The sequence below is a fragment of the Meleagris gallopavo genome, chromosome 23, assembly GCF_905368555.1.
Source record: "Meleagris gallopavo chromosome 23, MGAL_WU_HG_1.1, whole genome shotgun sequence".
Lineage (NCBI taxonomy): Eukaryota > Metazoa > Chordata > Aves > Galliformes > Phasianidae > Meleagris > Meleagris gallopavo.
This window is the reverse complement of record NC_139426.1, coordinates 2,321,619-2,339,343: the sequence shown is the minus strand read 5'-3', so window position 1 is coordinate 2,339,343 and position 17,725 is coordinate 2,321,619. Positions and strand designations below refer to the sequence as shown.

The following is a 17,725-nucleotide window of genomic DNA, read 5'->3' as shown; positions in this document are numbered from 1 at the left end:
GAACGTGGCTCTGACCCGGTTCAGAGGTTCTGTTGTCACTGATACAACCACATCCAGAAGTAAAAGAACCCTTCACCTGCAGTGAGTTCTATCCTTGAAAGCTGCAGCGACACGCAGGTTCACTAGAGGGAGTCTGAATGTTTTGCACGAAGTCCATCACACAAACCATCTCCTGTCCCAACATGAGCCGCCTGGATTTCACCTGGAAGAACAACTGCTTACCAGCACCTCCTATACTATTCAGAGCTCTGTGCAGCTAAATTCCCATTCCAGGCTTTTAAAGTGAAATCTGATAATTAAAACTTAAGGCTTAAATACTCCATTAAGAGGATAGGGAAATCTGTAAGGCTATCCTTAAGATGTTGATACATTACCTATACAATGTGCCCGACTTTCTAAGATGCAGAACAAAGATCAAGCAATTTCTGTGATACGGTACAAATGTGAGTCAGTGAAATACAGTAAAATGAATTCTTTTCAGTTCAGAGCTGTCCTGTTTTCCCTTAGACTTGACAGAAAGACATGCAAACCATGAAGGAACTTAAATTACTGTCTTGGGGAACTGGTACTTGTGTCATTAAGCTGAAGTTAACATCAAAGCTCAGTAGGAGAAATAATTAGATTGGCCAATAAGGACTGTTACAGTTAACAGCTCACCAACCTCCAGCCTGGATGGGGTCTGCTCTGCTGCATCCTTATGATGTCCTGAGGAGGATTTGGGAATCTCCGTGACGAGGTGACCTTCAATTAAAATAAAACAATAAACGACATCAAGCATCCACAGCTGTTCTGGGATAATTCAGTAACTCACAGCCTCAGCCCCAGGAAGGAGGAGGGCAAAGGGAAGCAATACAGTCCTTAAGTCACTGCCTGCGTACAGCACAGCAGGATGAGGCAGTGGTTTGCAAACAAGCACACTCAGAGTCCTGCTGCCTATTTGACTGTTGCCCACTGAACATCGAGTTACACATTTAATGCAGTTTGCTAAACAAATTCCTCTGTGTTATTTCCATCTCTCTGGGTTCTATTTAAACTGATTTCACGGAAACTGTTGAGACTGCATCCCCTGCCCCCATTTGCTCTCCTGCATTCTAATGAATGAAATATTTTCAGCCCCAAATAGGGAGATTATGATCCCTGAGCTGCTGCTGTGCATGAGCTTTGGTTGCACAGCAGCCCTCAAGCCCAGCTGCCTCTCAGCTCAGTTTAGGAGGCCTGGTGACTACATCATTGGAGGCCTGTTCCCTTTTGGGATGGACACCATCAACCTGACAGCACGAACAGAGCCCACCTTAATTGTGTGTGAAAGGTAAGACGGCTGTTTGTTTCATTAACACGTGTTAAATTTGGGCACAGCTGGTCACTTGGGCACAGCTGAAGGCAACAGACAGGATGCTGAGATGTCAAAGAACACGTACTGATCACCACAGCACTTGTGGACCATGTCATTCCCTGCCCCCTCTTACTGCAGGTTATTTGTAGATGGGCTGATATGGGCCCTTGGGATGAAGTTTGCTATTGATGAGATCAACAACTCCACGTCACTTCTGCCAGGAGTGGAGCTGGGCTACGACATCTACGACACCTGCTTTGAGCCCCTGGCAGCCCTACAGCCCAGCTTGCTGTTTGTGACCCAAAATGGCACAACAGACATTGGCATAGCATGCGACTACTCCGACTACCAGCCTCGTGTCACTGCTGTGATCGGACCACATAAGTCAGATCTCTGCCTGCTGACAGCCAAACTATTCAGCTTCTTCCTGATTCCACAGGTAAAGAGATTCCCAGGAAAAGTGAGAATTCTCCTTTTTGGTGGGGGGAGGATTTGAATGGCTCAGTTCAGTTGGAAGGGACCTCTAGTCCAGCAACTGTGTGTGCTCCATGTCTTTGAAACGGGACCATTAGAAGCGTAGGTTTCAATCCTTGTCCTGTGTTGATCCTGAGTAGGTGATTCCATTTCCTGGAACACACATCAGTGTTTAACTCCCCAGAGAGGAGAGGGCTAACTCACACTGCCCTGCAATCCACATGAAATAGGAATTTACAGTGGAAAATGGGAGAATCTCAATTGTGACTGTAAATACTCAGTTATCTCAATAAAGAGAGCTGTTGCAGTCAGGTGAACATAGCTCTAAGGTATTTCTGAATCTGCAGGTCAGCTACGGGGCCAGCAGTGAGAAGCTTAGCAACAAGGAGCTGTACCCATCCTTTTACCGAACTGTTCCCAGTGACAAGAACTTGGTGGAAGCTGTGGTCCTTCTGCTGAACGAGTTTGGATGGAACTGGATCGCCACCATTGGAAGCGATGATGAATACGGCCGAGGAGCCCAGGAGCTGTTCTTAAGCACAATTGGAAATGGCAGCATCTGCATTGCTTACGAGGGCCTAATTCCTTCAGACCTCACAGACCCCAAGGCTGAGAAACAACTGGAAGAGACCATTCAGAACATTAACAAGACCAATGTCAACATTATTATCCTTTTTGCCTTTCAACAGCCAGCCCAGGCTCTGCTGGAACAGAGCATCAAGATGGGACTAAGCAAGAAGGTCTGGATTGGCACTGAAGCTTGGTTGTTGTCTGACATAGCTGCCTCCATCCCAAACATTCAGAGCATTGGGACAGTCTTAGGCTTCATTATGAAAGCAAGCACTGTCCCTGGCTTCCAGAAATATGTTGCCAACCTTTTCAGCTCTGTTCAGCAGGATGAATTTTGCCAGAAGTCCAGAGAATTCTATCGCCACGTGAGCTCTGACATGCTGGGCACACAATGCAAACAGTGCGACCACATCTCCCTGCACGACATCTCCTCCATCCTAAGCCACTCCCAAATACAACCAGTGTACATCGCAGTCTACAGCGTGGCTTATGCACTGCACAGAGTGCTGGGGTGCACCCACCAAGTGTGTCCCAAAGCATCCATCAGATCTTGGCAGGTGAGGAAAGATCTGAGGGACCAACAGCCATTTTCCATTCATCCCCTATGTCAGCATGCCACATTCCCCTCTCCAAGGCTGCATTCAGGTTCCCACCACCTGGGCCTGGAACAACAAACAGAGCAGCTGATAATACAGCAAGGAGGCTGATAGCTGCAACGTTAGCCCACATCAGGGGGAACTGATTTCATCAGTCAGAACTTAGCTTACTGCATTAGCAACCTCCAAGGAAGAACATGAGCTGCACTGATACCTATTGTTAATTCTCATTCTCTCCTCAGCTGCTGCACTTCATGAATACTGTCCCATTCACGGTGAATGGCCAAAGTTTCAGGTTTGATGAATCCCATGGCACAAACACTGGCTACAAGCTTATATTCTGGCACTGGGAAAATGGCAGCCTCACACGTCTGCCTGTGGGAGACTACCAAGAGTCCTTGTACCTCAATAAGTCCCTGATTCAATTTCACACTACAGATCAAAAGGTAAAGAGGGTGGGCAATCTCATATTGCTTTTAAGTACCTCTTTGCCACGTCATCATCAGAACTGTCCATGAAGAGCTGCCAGCCTACATGCTGCTCCTACAGGATTTGTGCGAGACCCAGCTTGTGCTCTCCTCCAAACAAATAATCCATCCCCACTGTACAAAACCAGAATTAAGTATAATTAGGTATTCTCAGCACTGACACAGATGTGATGCCAGCAAAGCACAGCCAGTCTTTTGTTGGGTACCCAGCCGACACTTCTTTCCCTTTTTGTTCAGGAGCCCACATCAGAATGCTTCAGAGAGTGTGAACCAGGGCAAATCAGACAGATCAAAGGGTTCCACTTCTGCTGCTATGACTGCACAGACTGCCCAGAAAACACCTTCTGCAGTTCTAAAGGTGAGGTTTGAGAAATGCAATGCCTTTACCTGCTTGTATTGTGTCTATCTACCCCTTAAAGTCACACAGGTTCACAGAGCTGATAAGGACCTGCTGCAGGCTCCTCCTCCAGGAAGCACTGTGAGGGCAGAAAGTTTCTCTCCATTCTCTTCTGCTGCACAATGCCCAGTCTTGCTGTACAGGTATTCAGTGCTGGACTTTCCTCTGATGATCCCTCATCGAATGTGCAAGGACAAGGTGTATGCTCTGAGGTAGGAGAGAGGAGAACTGATGGAATTCTGAGGTCTTAGCTAGAAGACAAGCCTATGATGGAATTCTGGGATCTGGTGGATGCTGGTGATCCTTCCTGGGATGAGAAACAAAACCAAGAAATAACGTGGCAACTTTTGGAGGGAAGGTAGTGAAGGAGAGAGGGGAAAAAAAAAAAAAAAAAAAAGAGATTAAAAAATCAAAAGCTATGGAGATCCAGTATGCTTGGGAAGGGGGGGGAGGGCAGCCAAACCAGCACCCAGACAAATTCACAACAGATCCTTCCCCATAGGCTGCATGCAGCAGGGCAGCAGCACACTCCTGCAACGTGCTTTTCTCACTGCTACTTTGCAGCCAGCTCCACCTGCACTCCCTGCCTGGAGCACCAGTGGTCCCCTGCCAGGAGCACGCAGTGCTACGACCGCAGTGAGAGATTCCTCCGTTGGGACGAGCCGCTCACGGTTGGCTTGCTGATATCCACGTCCATCATCACATCCCTGATCTGTCTGACGGCCGTGCTCTTCATTAAGAACCTCAGCACCCCCCTCGTGCAGGCTTCTGGAGGCAGCCTGAACCTCTTTGCCTTGTTTGCACTCGTGCTGATGTGCCTCAGCTCCTGTCTCTTCATAGGGAAGCCCAGTAACAACCTCTGCATGATGCAGCAGATTCTCTATGCCCTGTGCCTCAACGCCTGCTTCTCCACCTTCCTCACCAAGTCCTTGGAGATCGCCCTGCTGACAGAATTCCCTCGCTGTGCCCGCACTGCCCTGCGCTGGGTGACGCCGAGCAGGGCCTGGCTCCTTGTAGCCCTGTGCCTCCTCAGCGAGTGCCTCTTCTGTTTCTGCTACCTGCACCTGGGCCCTGACTACGTGCTGCCTGACTACACCTCGCTGCCCACGGAGGTTCTGCTCACGTGTAGCACCGCGTCCTGGCTTGCCTTTGCCTTGATGCATGGCTACAACGGCTGCTTGGCATTCGTCTGCTTCCTGTGCACGTTCATGGTACAGACCTCTGGGAAGAAGTACAACATGGCCAGGGGGATCACATTCGCCATCCTCATCTACTTCATCATCTGGATCTTCTTCGTTGCCGTCTTTGCCACTCTGAGGACAGTCCTCAGGTCTGTGATTCAGATTGGTACCATTCTGATGGTCAGTCTGGGTATTGTGGGGACCTACTACATCCCCAAATGCTACATCCTCTTGCTGAAGCCTGATTTGAACAGAGAAGATTATTTCCAGTACTCCACCAAAGAGGAGCCAGAAGGAGACCCTCAATAAACAGGCAACAAACCAGATCTATTGTAGATTAGAAGCTGGCTGTATCTTATATCATATCATAGAATCACACCATAGAATGGCCTGGGATGAAAAGGACCACAATGATCATCTAGTTTCAACCCCTCTGCTATGTGCAGGGTCACCAACCACCAGACCAGGCTACCCAGAGCCACATTTTAGCAAGAATACTCTGTTCAGAATGACTCTATAAGGTATGATGCAAACTCGATCACCAATTTAATGTAACTAATGTGAAACAAAGCTAAACCTTCCAAAGCCAATGTTTAAATTTGTGTTCTATGTGGGGAAAAAAAAAATAAAAAAATAAAAAATCTTGATTTGGACACAAAACTACAGAAACCATTTTGAGGTATAAGGGCAGCTGTATGTGTGACACGAGAAGTGCATGACCCATTCAAATATCAATTCACTCATTTGTATTTCATTAACGTGTCAGCAAACATGGAAATGAGGACGAGGCACACAGAAACAAAGTGCAAATCACACTATCACAGTCACTCCAAGAAATCCCTTCTATCTCAAATCACATGCAAAGATCAATGGGGAGGAACACCTCTTACCCACACGGACATTCTGCAAAGCGGACAGAATGAATCAAACACTGTAAGCACCAGGAAACATCCTTAATCTCTGCAGCACATCCGTTGTTCACTGCACAGGAGGAGAATTCTCAGCTCCAAGAAGGGCAGTGCTTTGCTCCATTCAATAGCAAAGTTACAAAATGGGTAACAGTGATCGTTTCAGAAGGCATGACAGATCCTCGTAAAGGAAAAAAGCAGACTGACCCTGACAAAAGCTGCTTGCTAACCATCCCCAGTCAATATCTAGCTAATATTCTAAATGTTCTACATCAATTACTGAATAAATGATCATCTTTGAACACGCTGAGTGTGGGGTTCAATGGAAGAAGGTATGAGTGTAACCCTCTGTAAACCCCACAAGGCAACATTACACATTACTGCATACCAACTTCCCCAAACCTATTTTTCTGTGTGTCTAAGCCACCTCTAATTGCCAGCCTGCCTGCTTACAACACCCAAAAGACAGCAAAACTCTCACCTGAAGCCTGGAAGATCTCCTGACTGGAAATAGCAGCAAGTCTTCATGAGCACTCTGTGGTATCTGAGGGTCTAAGAAGTACTCCTTGCTGCAGTGATTTCATAGCAGAACAGCAGAAAGGGAAAAGTACCTGATTGTGTTGCTCAGCTCCTTCCAGCCACCTGCAGACAATTCAAACTAGTTCACAGACAATTCAAACTAGTTCACAGCTGGAACTCATCAGGCCCCTGCACTAATAGGCTGCACAGTCCAAATTTTTGACCATTTTCACCTGACTAGAACTGGCTAGACAATTTTCTGCCCTGCATAAGCTAACGTGGTTTGAAAAGGTACATATGGGCAACTCTGCAGGACTGTCTCATAGGCCCCTACGTACCTCTGCTGTAGAACTGTGCCATTTGTAATGGGTGCTCCCACAGTAACTGCTGCTTTGCTTTTTTCCCTTTCTGCTGGATCTCTACCAGCTGGAAAATCTGCCTCCTGAAGCTGTGGTTGCTGCTTGTAGGTGAACCACTGAGCTTGCTTCTGCTGCAGTTTGGATGCAGCATCTGGAAGAAAGGGAATATTCACATGAACCAGCTGGATACGCAGACAGGTTCTACCAGCAGATCCATCTCCTGGGTTTGCAGGCAGGACAACTTGCTCCATCCCATGTCTTTATAACAGGATGCTTTTATTTCCAGAAATGTTCCTCAGCCTTTCCTTTATACTTACGCCTGCCAAACCATGACAGGGGAAAGGCTGCTAATTAAGAGCTTGGGGGATTTATATTACTATTTTTGCACCAATTTATTCATCGCTAGCTCAAAGCTGCAGCACTTCTGATGAGTGTCAGGGCCTTGTGTTTCCAATCAGATGTCATTAACCTGCACAGCTTTTCAGCCACGTGTGACCCAGTTCAACTGTGTACACATACAGGGCTCCTGTCTCCCTCTGAGCTGTGATCATTTACAAGCACCATTAAAACAGGGCTCCTGGCTGCCTACCATCAGCTCCTGAACGTTTCTTCTTTTGCAGAGAGGGCAGGGAGAAATAGAAATAACTAAAAAAAAAAAAAAAAGGAGGCTAAGATTCTTTTTCATTCTTCTTGAATTATAGATAGTGCAGTAGTGCAAAGAACTGAAGACATCACTGCAGTTATCACATAAAATTAAAAGCTTTTTAGTGTTTAAAATAGCATTTACACATAAGCAGCTATATATTAACTATACAGACACTTGGGTTTTAATACAATATCTACAAAAAAGAATTCAATTATGCAATAGACATTTAATAGGAACAGTGCAGTCCATGCCATTAAGAGGTCACTCTTCGAGTAGAACCAAATCCAGAAGAGGTGATAGTCTGGGTTTTCATTATTTAAAATCATGTAACTTTGTTCCTCTACTGTACATAAAATTCTTTACAGGTATTTCTAATCACTGATTAGAATTAATAATTTTAAATCAATCTTATTACAATCCAGTTAAATGCAAAACAAAAAAAAAACAATTACATCGACTCATGAGCTGTCAAGTCTCAGGATGGGATTGCCCACTTAGAACAAAAATTATATCAAAAGTCAATGTCTGTGCATCATTGCTCGCCATCCAATAAACCTTTGGATAAAGTGTCCAGGGGACTGTTACCTTTGAAAAGTAAATTTATTAATGGGAGGTAAAAGACAATAGCAGTGCTTTTAAGACTATATGCCAAACAACGTTACTCCTCAGAGTTAATATATTGGGTGGGTTCACTGCCCCCCCCAGATTTTACCTCCTTTGGATAGGAGACGTCATCCCAAACTGTTTTCTCAAAGTTTCCAAACATACCTCTCAGTCCTCGTCCCAAGCTGCCGCCAGGTATGTGTGAATGCTAAGCCCAGCTGCAGGGCAGGGCAGGTGATGAAGATCTCAATTCCAGAAATTAGAAAAAAAATGTCAACTATTTAAGGCTCCTGTTGGGGGTGGTTTCAGTGCCCCGTACAGCAAACCCACCACTTCTCACTGTAGTCTCAGGGGTGGGTCATACATTCTAGAGCTCAGCCAGTGCCAGCTATTTGACTTTAATATCAATTTCACGCCCTGATAAAATACAGTTCTGCAGGACTCCAGCCTTCAAACTTTCCTCCGCCTGGCACGGCACCTCTATCACAAGTAGCTTCATTGGCATCAGCATCACCTCCTTCTGCGCCTCGTGCTGTACCCAACAGGAGAAACTTGCACAGTTAGGCCCCAGCCCCCTCTATTGCAAAGATAAATGCACATGCATTGAAAGCCAAGGGTTTGGGAAATCTTCTGTCTTCAATCACTTCTGAAAAATCAAGCGCTAGCAATGTTTCAGGCCAACTCTCCCCTCATCTCCAAGCAGCTGTATGCTGCAAGGGGAGGAAGGTCAGCTTTTGTTTTCACACGCAGCGGCCATTACGTATTGCACTGCTGACAAAATGGTCACTGACATTTCCCAGCTGCTCTCGCAGGCTCTACGTGCTGCCAACCAGCCAGCAAACCCATCAGTGCGCTCAGAGCCGTTCTGATCCACGGGTGAAGCTTTCAGGCCAGGTTCCTCAGCAGAGAAACGCTCTCCCACACCTCTGCATGCACTGCCAGCCTCGTCCCAGAGTGACCCACAGACACAGAAGTATATAACACAGTCATTTCAACATTGCAGCAAAGACCAGCAAGACACAGAACAGTTTCTGCCAACAGCACAACAACGAGACGAAAAAAGAAACCAAAAGCCAGCAAAGTGTGTGAGCTGCAGCTCTTGAAAAAACGTGAGGAAATTAAATACAATTCTTCCATCGGCGAAAGCTCAGCCCCCGGTTTCTGTCCTTTTTGGCAGTATTAAAATGACAGTCTTTTCCTCCAGCCCTGCACATTCTGCCTTTAGACAATGTGGGCCAGAAAAATCCTAGGATGTAAGAGCCCAGAAAAGTTACACTCGATTTAAAAGCAGAACCACCAGTGATTGTCAGGAAAGTCACAGACTCCTTAACAGTGTTCTCCTGGAGACGTAGGAGAAGTATTCATTTTTTTTTTTTACCCTGATTTATCTCATTGCTTTCAATGTCAATCTCTCAAAACGGTCTACTTGGTTTAATTAATGCCTTTGCTGCATTTGTGGGAGGAGAAAAGGGAAGAAAGGTCACAGCTGCACAGCCAAGTGTTAGGAAGTGCCACTCTTCTGAATGAGCCACCAAGAGCAGCCCAACAGATGGATGACGAAGAAAGCACAACTGTGAAGATGCTGTACACCTTTAGGGAGATTTTCTGAAAGCAGCAGTCCAAAACCACTCAGCTGGTTCCAATGTAATCTGGGTTCCTAGCCTGAGTGATTGCTTCCTAAAAACCTTGCTTCCTTTGAAGTGAGACTTCATCATCTGCTTAGCACAGACGTTTGAAATCTGGACTTGGCTTCTGTATAAAGGATGGATGTTTGCACACAGATCTGCCATAAGAAGTAATAAAAGTCTATCAGAACAAACAATGTACAAAATGGAAAGCTTGAGGAGCAGTCTTCCAGGGTGACAAAGGAACACAAACTGCATGTGTTTAGTGAGAAAGACGTGCTCACTTTTGATGCTCATACTGGATAGTCACACCACCCATAAAGCATGGAAGATACCAAAAAGAAGCTTCTCATCAGTTAAAAAAAAAAAAAAAAAAAAAGAAAAAAAAAAGGCTTATATACAGTAAAGACTGATTTTAAAGCCCCTGTCCTAAAACCTGCTGGAAACAGTTGCTTAAGTGAAAGCTCCCAGCAGGAGCTTTAGCACAGGCTGTGCTCAGTGTCAGGCACAAGGACTCACTCACTGTACCACTCATGGACTGCTCTCACCTCTCTGCTAACAGCTGGTTCCCACTGGTGTTCAGCACATTCTCCTGTGGGTAACTCAGCAATTGGGGTTAGGTATCTCCAGGTTTCTGTTTCAAAGCAGAGATTAAGCTGGGGAGAAAAAAAGGGAAAGATACCGCTCAGAAATGAACAACAGAAGGAGAGGTGGTCAAAATGAAAAGCCACGTCCCAGTGGGAGGCAGGATTTCTCCATCTCTGCTTGAATGGGGAATATGTCCCTTCCAGAGGGAAAAGCTGCAGCTATGCCAACAGAATCACTCTGCAGCAATCATTCTATTTCTGTGGAGACAACTCTTAAAACTAGTAAGCAAGTGCAAATCATAGCCAGAAAAAAAAAACAAACAAACAGACATCTGTCAGCAGCGATGTGACCGAAATGCCCAGGAAAAGACTGCAGCTACAAAGTCCCTATCATGAAACTGAATGAACTAACATCACAAGTTCTGCACAAGGAGCACATACAGCAGCAAGGTTCCACCATTTCCTTCACAGAATAATGGACATCTGAAGAAAAAGGAAGATGGATTTACACTCTCTAGGCAGTAGAAGGCAGTCACAACTTGGCTTTCTGCTGGGAACTGGTCTGCGCCTGCTTCTTTCCAAGCATGTGTGGTCTGTACTCACAGGTGCTGCATCTGCTTAGTGCTGACTGATGCATCCAAGCACCAGCATTACGAGGCAGTATCACAGATACCAGCCAACAATCCTTTGTTTTTCCTTGCAGGAGAAAAAGCACAGGAAAATAAAAGTGCCGTTATGCATTACTGGAAATTCAGAAGTCACGTGAAATAATAAGTCCTCGGATCAGCCCAAAAGATACACTAATTGCACTGAAAGTAGGTGCCACAATTACCAAAGCTCATTAAGATGTGAATATACACCAGCCAACCACAATCAAAAACAAGAGGGGAAGAAAGAAAAACGGGAGGATAAAGAGAAGACACCATCGACTTGCTGATATTTAACAATCCTAGGCGTTGGTGGGGTTTTTTTTGTGTTTGTTTTGTGGGGTTTTGTGTTTTTGTTGTTGTTGTTGCCGTTTCGTATTGTTGTTTTTTCTGCAACACACCATTGCAAAGCGGGAAGGCGTGACATGCAAAACAGACAAATTTCTTCCCTTAAGTGTCCGACAATGACCACATTTCCCACCCGGCCCCAAAACGATCCGCCCCGGCCCTCCCCAAAGCAGAGTCTGAAGGCACTTCCTCTCACATGATGTCGACAAAGAATTCACAAGGGTTGCCCATGGCCTTCTGGAAGGACTGCCGGCTCCCCGTCAGCTCCGGAGGAACGGAGCTCAGTTCTCTCACCGGAGGCCCTCCAGGGGGTCCGCTCGTCCCGTAGACTTTCGAGCCCAGTTTGGGGAGGTTGTAGAGGGGTGGGACACCCGGAGGCCCGTAAGAATGATGGCTGTGGTGGCTCCTCTCGCTGTGGGTGGCAGAGACGTGGCTGCGGTGGCTGAGCTGGCTGACGGGCCTCTCCCGGCGCGCCGTGCCGGTGCCACCACTGCAGGCAGTGTGCTCAGACTCGCTGCCACTGCCCGCCGACTTGCGGTCCTTCTCTCTGCCAAGAGCCCTCCTGCTGTTCTCGCTGTTGCTTCGGTTCGAGCCGCTGCTTTTGCTTCCTAAAGCCCGCAAAAGTGGGGAAGGAAAAAAAAAAAGGACATGCAGAAAAGCTGGGTTAGCTCGGTTCCTCTGCTGGCTCCAACACCAGCTCCTACCAAACCCACAGATCCACCTCTGACTTGGCGTGATGGCAATCATGGTGACAAGGCCTGAGCGTGCTGTCGGTGGCTGATGGGATTTAGCAGTGACAGATGGCGGAATGAAGCGGACGAGGCTGTGCCATGCACAGGTACACGGAGACACCTACAGAGCTCGCACAGTGAAAGCAGCAGCTAGCTCATAAGCAGGGCTGGAGGCCTTCAGCTCCTCCGCTGCCTCGCTGCCTAGATGGGAGCAGCAGAAACCAAAGGAAGAAGCAGGCGTTCGGGTTTTAACCCACAAGCAAATGAGGTTCAACTGAATCCTGACCGTGCCTTTGGCCAACGTTTTTCAAAAGGAAACACATTTGATTTGTGTATCAGCTGGGCAGATTGCTGCCCAAGGCTGAACCTCCTGAGGTTAAACTGAAGTCCTTCTGTTGCATTCACTAGGTAGGCTCTTCTAAAATTCATCACTGTAGTGTTTTGTTGTTGGAGTTATTTATTGAGCTGCTCTATAAGGAATCAGGAACACGAAGGATGTTCCCAGCAGAGGCCACTAAACCAGCTCAGGAAAACAAAGGGCTGCTGCTGGTATGTAAGCTGAGCTATTGCTACATATAAGCTTTGCTAAGCTTTGGAACTGATTCAAAAGGGAAGTTGAAGGTTATGCTCTATTACCATCAGAGATGGGATAGATGTCAGGAGACATTTCTAAATTAATTAGCCTTAAAAAAAAAAAAAAAAAAAAAAAAAGCAAACAAACAATAACAAGAAACCCACATGGTATTTCATTAAGTTCCTGCAGTGTAGAGAGTGTTATGACTTAAGCCAAAGCTCCTAGTGCAAGATTGTCTTCCTGCTAGGAAGGATCCCAACCAGCAGAATAAGGGCCAGCTTGTCACTCTGAATGACATCTTCTTTTGTCTCCTGATGCAAAGCCACATTTACCAGCTACGAACTAACAAGATACATAAATAGAAAACACAGCAACCCAATTTGTATCTGTATATAGAGAGTGACCGGCACAAACCTGTGGCCCAACACTCTCAGTACCTGCCCAAAACATCTGCTCAAATGTTATTCAGCCAATCAGCTCCTGAAGATATATAAAATCCTGATGGACAACATCAGGCTCGTGAATTAAAAACTGGGATTTCTTTCTTTTTACAAAGGGTGGTGAAGAGACTGGTGGCAGGGGTTTCTTTCCCATTTGAGCTGGCAGCAAGCTACCTGATGCCTTTCTCTCGTGGCTGCTGCAGCACAATCACATGGGGGGCAAACAGCTTGGTATGCTCATGTCACACTGTTGGACTGTCGTGCGTTGAGACAAAAAAGGAAAAACACAGCTAAACATTTGGGTCACGGGAGTCTAAATGATCATGCTGTGAAGTCATTATTATCATGGAGGCATTTGAAGCTTACCAATCCCCTAGAGTCAGCCATTCCTCTATGAATCCTTCAGTCTAATGCTTGCTCAGAACAAAACAAGGGAATAACAGTTATAAAGTAAGAAACAACACAGCAGTGTAGTTTCTAAATGAAGAACAAGGAAAGAGTTGAAACTCTTAATTTAAACACTCTTGATGCCTTCCACAGGGCTCTCTTAGCTACTAACACAAGTGCATGGATGAAATACCATACCTTTCCTGTTCCAGCTGCCCAAAAAAAAACAAAACCCAATTTGGAAGTGATTTATAAAGCATCCCAACAGAAAGCAGTGGGACCCTGTTGGTACAGCCACAAAATGTAATTTTTACTTTCTAAGATTTAAAAATGAATGGCAAAACGATCCTACAGCAGAAAAGGAAGAGGTCAGGTTTTTAATCCACGTAGCACTATCCTTTTTTCCCCTGTCTCGTATCACCATACAGACTCTCCTCCCTGTGAGCAGTATTTCAGCCCTGTAACCTCCTTGCTGCTCACCTCACGCTTGTCTCACCCAAGCAAATAGAGTGATTGCACTGATCACTTCAGTTACCTTGGTCCTAATCCCTGTTCCACCAGCAACCAGCAACCCAATGGCCTCATTTCCAGCAATATCAAGTGACTGCAGCCCCCACTGTTGGTAATGGCTCTGACCTCTGAAAAGGGTCAATATTTTAAATCTGTTTTAACAGGGGGGGACAACTGAGTTGTTAATGTTGGCCTGATTAACATTATTCAAGCAGCAGTTTCCTGTGTGGTGCTGTTTGGTAGGCAAAGTATAGATGCCCATGCCACAGACAGCTTGGCTCTAGATTCCCATTGGCGTTCTGCATTTGGAACAGAACCACAGCACAACCAGAAACAGTACATAGCACTGACTCAGATCAAACACTGCTGGCAGTTTCAATACAGAGCTGAAAGGCTAACCCACTCCATCACACACGAAAACAGTTTTGATTGCATGCAGTCACACCAAATCCATGCAAGTAAGCACAGGAAACCACGAGACAGGAGCACAAACAGTACTAAGGAACTCAAGCAAATGGTCAGGGGTAATGGTAGCTGTAGGAATACGTACCAGATTAACCAGCTTACCTTCGCTTTGCTGGCTCCCTGCACTGCCACTACCATAGCTAAAGCCTGGGTCTTGGTATGCTGGTGGAAAACACGGAGGGGGCAGAGGATACTGATAGGGGTATCCTTGACCTAAAGGCCAGGGAGCAGCAGGATGTGGAAGTGGAGCAAGGGTATCTTGATCAGATGCTCCGCTAGAACCATTGTTGAGGTTCAGTGCAGCCATATCTGGAAAAGAAAGAAAAGATGAAGATTGTATTCTTCCCTTGTATAGCTGACTCCTGAGTATCAGTAATGGCTTACACAGCTCTTGGTGTGCCTGTGAGGGACTCAGTCTTGACGGGTTACTCAAAATATCACACACGGCAGGGCAGACAGGAATATTTACCACTGAGCACCAAGGTACCTTTGCAGCATTTCTTCAAGTCAAGGGGAAATAATTCTCATTTTACAGACTAGAAACAGCTTGACTGACAAGCAGGAAGTTCTTGGCATCTCCAGAAATTAATCCTGCTCCCTTGAGCCCCAGTGCAATGAGTCCATTCTTTTTCAAAGGGTCTAATTGCTGGTCTAACAGGAAATGTTTATCACTTGCCATGCAACTTCAGCATAATGGCCTGTTCTGAAACGTTCACTTGTCAAACTCCGCAGGGCTCTCCTCTGTGCATCCTGTGAGCACAGCAGAGATAACACACGTGCAGCTCTGCCCTTCACAGATGCGGAACTTACTGCCACAGAGGTCTCCAAAGACATAATAGCACTGCTCTGAGAAGGTGATTTTGTTCACAGTGTGCCTGAGGTAGCCGTGTTTTAACATGCTGCTGGCATACTTCCTAGCCTCCCGTCGGTCTTTGAAGCCTTCCACGTGTGTGTAAAGCCAGTCAACAACATCTGCTCCTAAAACGACAACAGGAATGGAAGACTCAGGAACATCCAAATCAAGTTACAGCAGCTAGTGGTTAAGGACCAGTTGTGCTTACCTATCACTGCATTGGAGATGGTAATTTTTAACCACATCCTGTCCCGGATTTCAAGGCCTGAGTCTGGCAGCTGCATGACCTTGACAATAGTAGCCATGTCACTCTTCACAGTTAAGGGAGATTCTTCTAATTCTAAAAGCAAAAGAAGGTTACATGCTTCTTTGAAATGAACACAGTCTGAAAAGGATTGGATGAAACAATTTCAAGATACAGCTCCACCAACAGATGCAAAACCAGACAGAAAAGTTCCCCATTTCACCCCAGCAGTGGCATAAATTACAGCTTTCAGGGCAGTTCTTGGAGAGATTGTGCTCAGTGCAACCAGTTCAGTCACTGAGATGCCAAGTCCCCACATGTCTTCAGTTCACCCATCAGCTACAGATCAGCACTGCATTGTTTCAATCCACATCTCAATGAGATTTGTCCAAGATGAAACACAAGGAGTTCCTTGGTCACAGTTTTCATTTCGATTTGCCACGAACAGCACCCACCCAACAGCTCAGTGCAAACCTCTGTAGAGGTTTTCCAGCTTATTCTTTGACTTTTGCCTTGTCCTAACTGCACCTAACTTCAGTCAACCTATCTATATACAACAGGACTATTTTCTTAGGACACGGCACCCAATTCTACTTCCTGCTCCCATCTTCTCAGTCCTAGAAAACTCACTTCCAGCACATTTGCTCTGTGCTTGCAGTTCAAACCCTCCTCCAAGAGGAATTCAGAACCCTCCTCCCCTCCCCTCTCCCAGCCCACACATCACCCACCTTTCCAAAGCACATGGGAACCAAGTTTGCTCTTTTCCAGCAACTCAAAATGTTGATATAAGGTACAACGAGCATGAAACAATGAAAACTGAGAATGCTTCTTTCAGTGCACTGCTAATATTCATGAAAACATCCAATGCCATCCGTGCATGCAATTTCAATACTTATCAAGCGAATAAACACTAACATTTGCTTTTGCTTGAAGTTAGTTTGGTTAGTGGCAAAAAGCAACATCTTCATTTGGAGGAAAAAAAAAAAACAAAACATATAAAAATCAATATTCAATATCAATGAGAGGAGCAACAAATCATTTTTTCTTGGAGACCTGCAACCTGCCTGCAAAGAACAACACTAGCCAAACCATCAGCAGTATTTTCTGCTATGCAGACATGAATATTTCTCAGGTGCATCTTAAAAATCACCCACGCTGGTCTGAGCTTTGTCAGCTGTGGGCATGACCACCTCCACAGTGATGGGAAAACCTGAGGCGCAGCACACAGTGTAACCCCATCCTGGAGGCCCACCAAACTGTGTCTCAGGACTTTGGCTTTGTGTCTCTAAGTGGCCTTTTTTCCCTTTGGCAGATCCTGTTAAGAAAAAAAAAAGGTGTATGCCCTGGGGAAATGAAGTCCTGTTACATGTAATACCCAGCCCTGGTTGTATTCTACTTGAGTGAGGAAGTACATCTGCCCAAACAAAAAGGTTGCCTTCAGCCAGCTTTGGCTTGGATACTCTTGTTTTTGAAGGAATCTGCCTGAAAAAGTAAGACAGCTGCTGGAACAACCCCTGTTTGTGGTAATCCACTGTGCTGTGGTAATTTGCAAGGCCCCAGAATCTCAGATACTTTAACCACCAGCACTGATGTGGCAGTGGCTGTGAAACTACTTCAGATACAGAAATTCAATTTTGATCCAGAGGTCAGAGAACAAAGGAAAGCTAATCAGAAGAAAAGCTGAATTACTCAATTCACTTAGAACTATTTAATCCTGGTCTTGTTGTATGAACACAGTAAAACATACATCCACAATGCTCAAAAAGGAAGCATGAAACAGACTTGTCTTACGTGACTCCAGTAATTCACTGCTTCCCCTTTTACAGCCAGATTCTGTAGAACAGGTACTACATGCACTTCAAATATTGGCAATTCTGTCCTCAGAGGGACTGAAATAAAGCATCTTGGACTGGGACATGAAAAGTGAGAAAGCCCCATCGTGTGCGAGTCTGTCTGAGATATAAATGCATTATTTCTCTCCTGCTTTTCCTCTCATCTTCCCTTCCTCCCCAGCTTTGTCTTTCCTGGCAAGGAGGCCCACAGGACAGGTGCTCTCTGCCCTTAGGACCCTGCAGTGCTGCCTGCTGTGCACAGTGAGGTTCACAGGACTGACCTGAGGGAAGCAGTGCTAAACAGAAGGTCACAGGAAAGCCCTTCTTGCATCCAGAAAAGCACAGAAATGAGAAGCTGTCTCCTGAAACATGGTTCTGCTCCCAAATAACCTTTATTTTGAAAGTATG

The 17,725-nt window shown here is 45.8% G+C and overlaps 2 protein-coding genes across 4 annotated transcripts in view; one reads left to right on the top strand and one right to left on the bottom strand.

Annotated features, from left to right (window-relative positions):
• The first annotated feature begins 623 nt into the window (after positions 1-623).
• TAS1R3 (taste 1 receptor member 3) lies at positions 624-7,919 on the top strand. Of its 2 annotated transcripts, XM_085242359.1 has the most exons (6): positions 624-1,309; positions 1,472-1,772; positions 2,155-2,934; positions 3,216-3,419; positions 3,699-3,819; positions 4,423-7,919. In XM_085242359.1, exons 1-6 carry the CDS (start codon positions 1,095-1,097, stop codon positions 5,346-5,348), a joined length of 2,547 nt encoding a protein of 848 aa, XP_085098485.1. In that variant the 5' UTR covers positions 624-1,094; the 3' UTR covers positions 5,349-7,919. The 2 variants fall into 2 exon arrangements, with proteins under 2 accessions (XP_085098485.1, XP_085098486.1); XM_085242360.1 differs by lacking the exon at positions 3,216-3,419.
• DVL1 (dishevelled segment polarity protein 1) overlaps positions 7,566-17,725 on the bottom strand; it is a 57,941-nt gene continuing 47,781 nt past the window's right edge. For both annotated transcript variants that reach the window (XM_085242361.1, XM_085242362.1), the window contains exons 12-15: positions 15,450-15,581; positions 15,199-15,366; positions 14,491-14,697; positions 7,566-11,889 (exon numbers count right to left, since the gene is read on the bottom strand). In XM_085242361.1, coding sequence (XP_085098487.1) covers positions 11,474-11,889; positions 14,491-14,697; positions 15,199-15,366; positions 15,450-15,581 — 923 coding nt within the window. In that variant the 3' untranslated portion in view covers positions 7,566-11,473. The remainder of the gene's footprint in view (positions 11,890-14,490; positions 14,698-15,198; positions 15,367-15,449; positions 15,582-17,725) is intronic.

Bases quoted from the DNA above. Each gene is read 5' to 3' on its own strand.
- TAS1R3 (XM_085242359.1), top strand. From the start codon at position 1,095: ATGAATGAAATATTTTCAGCCCCAAATAGGGAGATTATGATCCCTGAG. The intron at 2,935-3,215 runs GTGAGGAAAGAT...TTCTCTCCTCAG, and splicing joins CATCCATCAGATCTTGGCAG to CTGCTGCACTTCATGAATAC. The intron at 3,420-3,698 runs GTAAAGAGGGTG...CTTTTTGTTCAG, and splicing joins TTCACACTACAGATCAAAAG to GAGCCCACATCAGAATGCTT.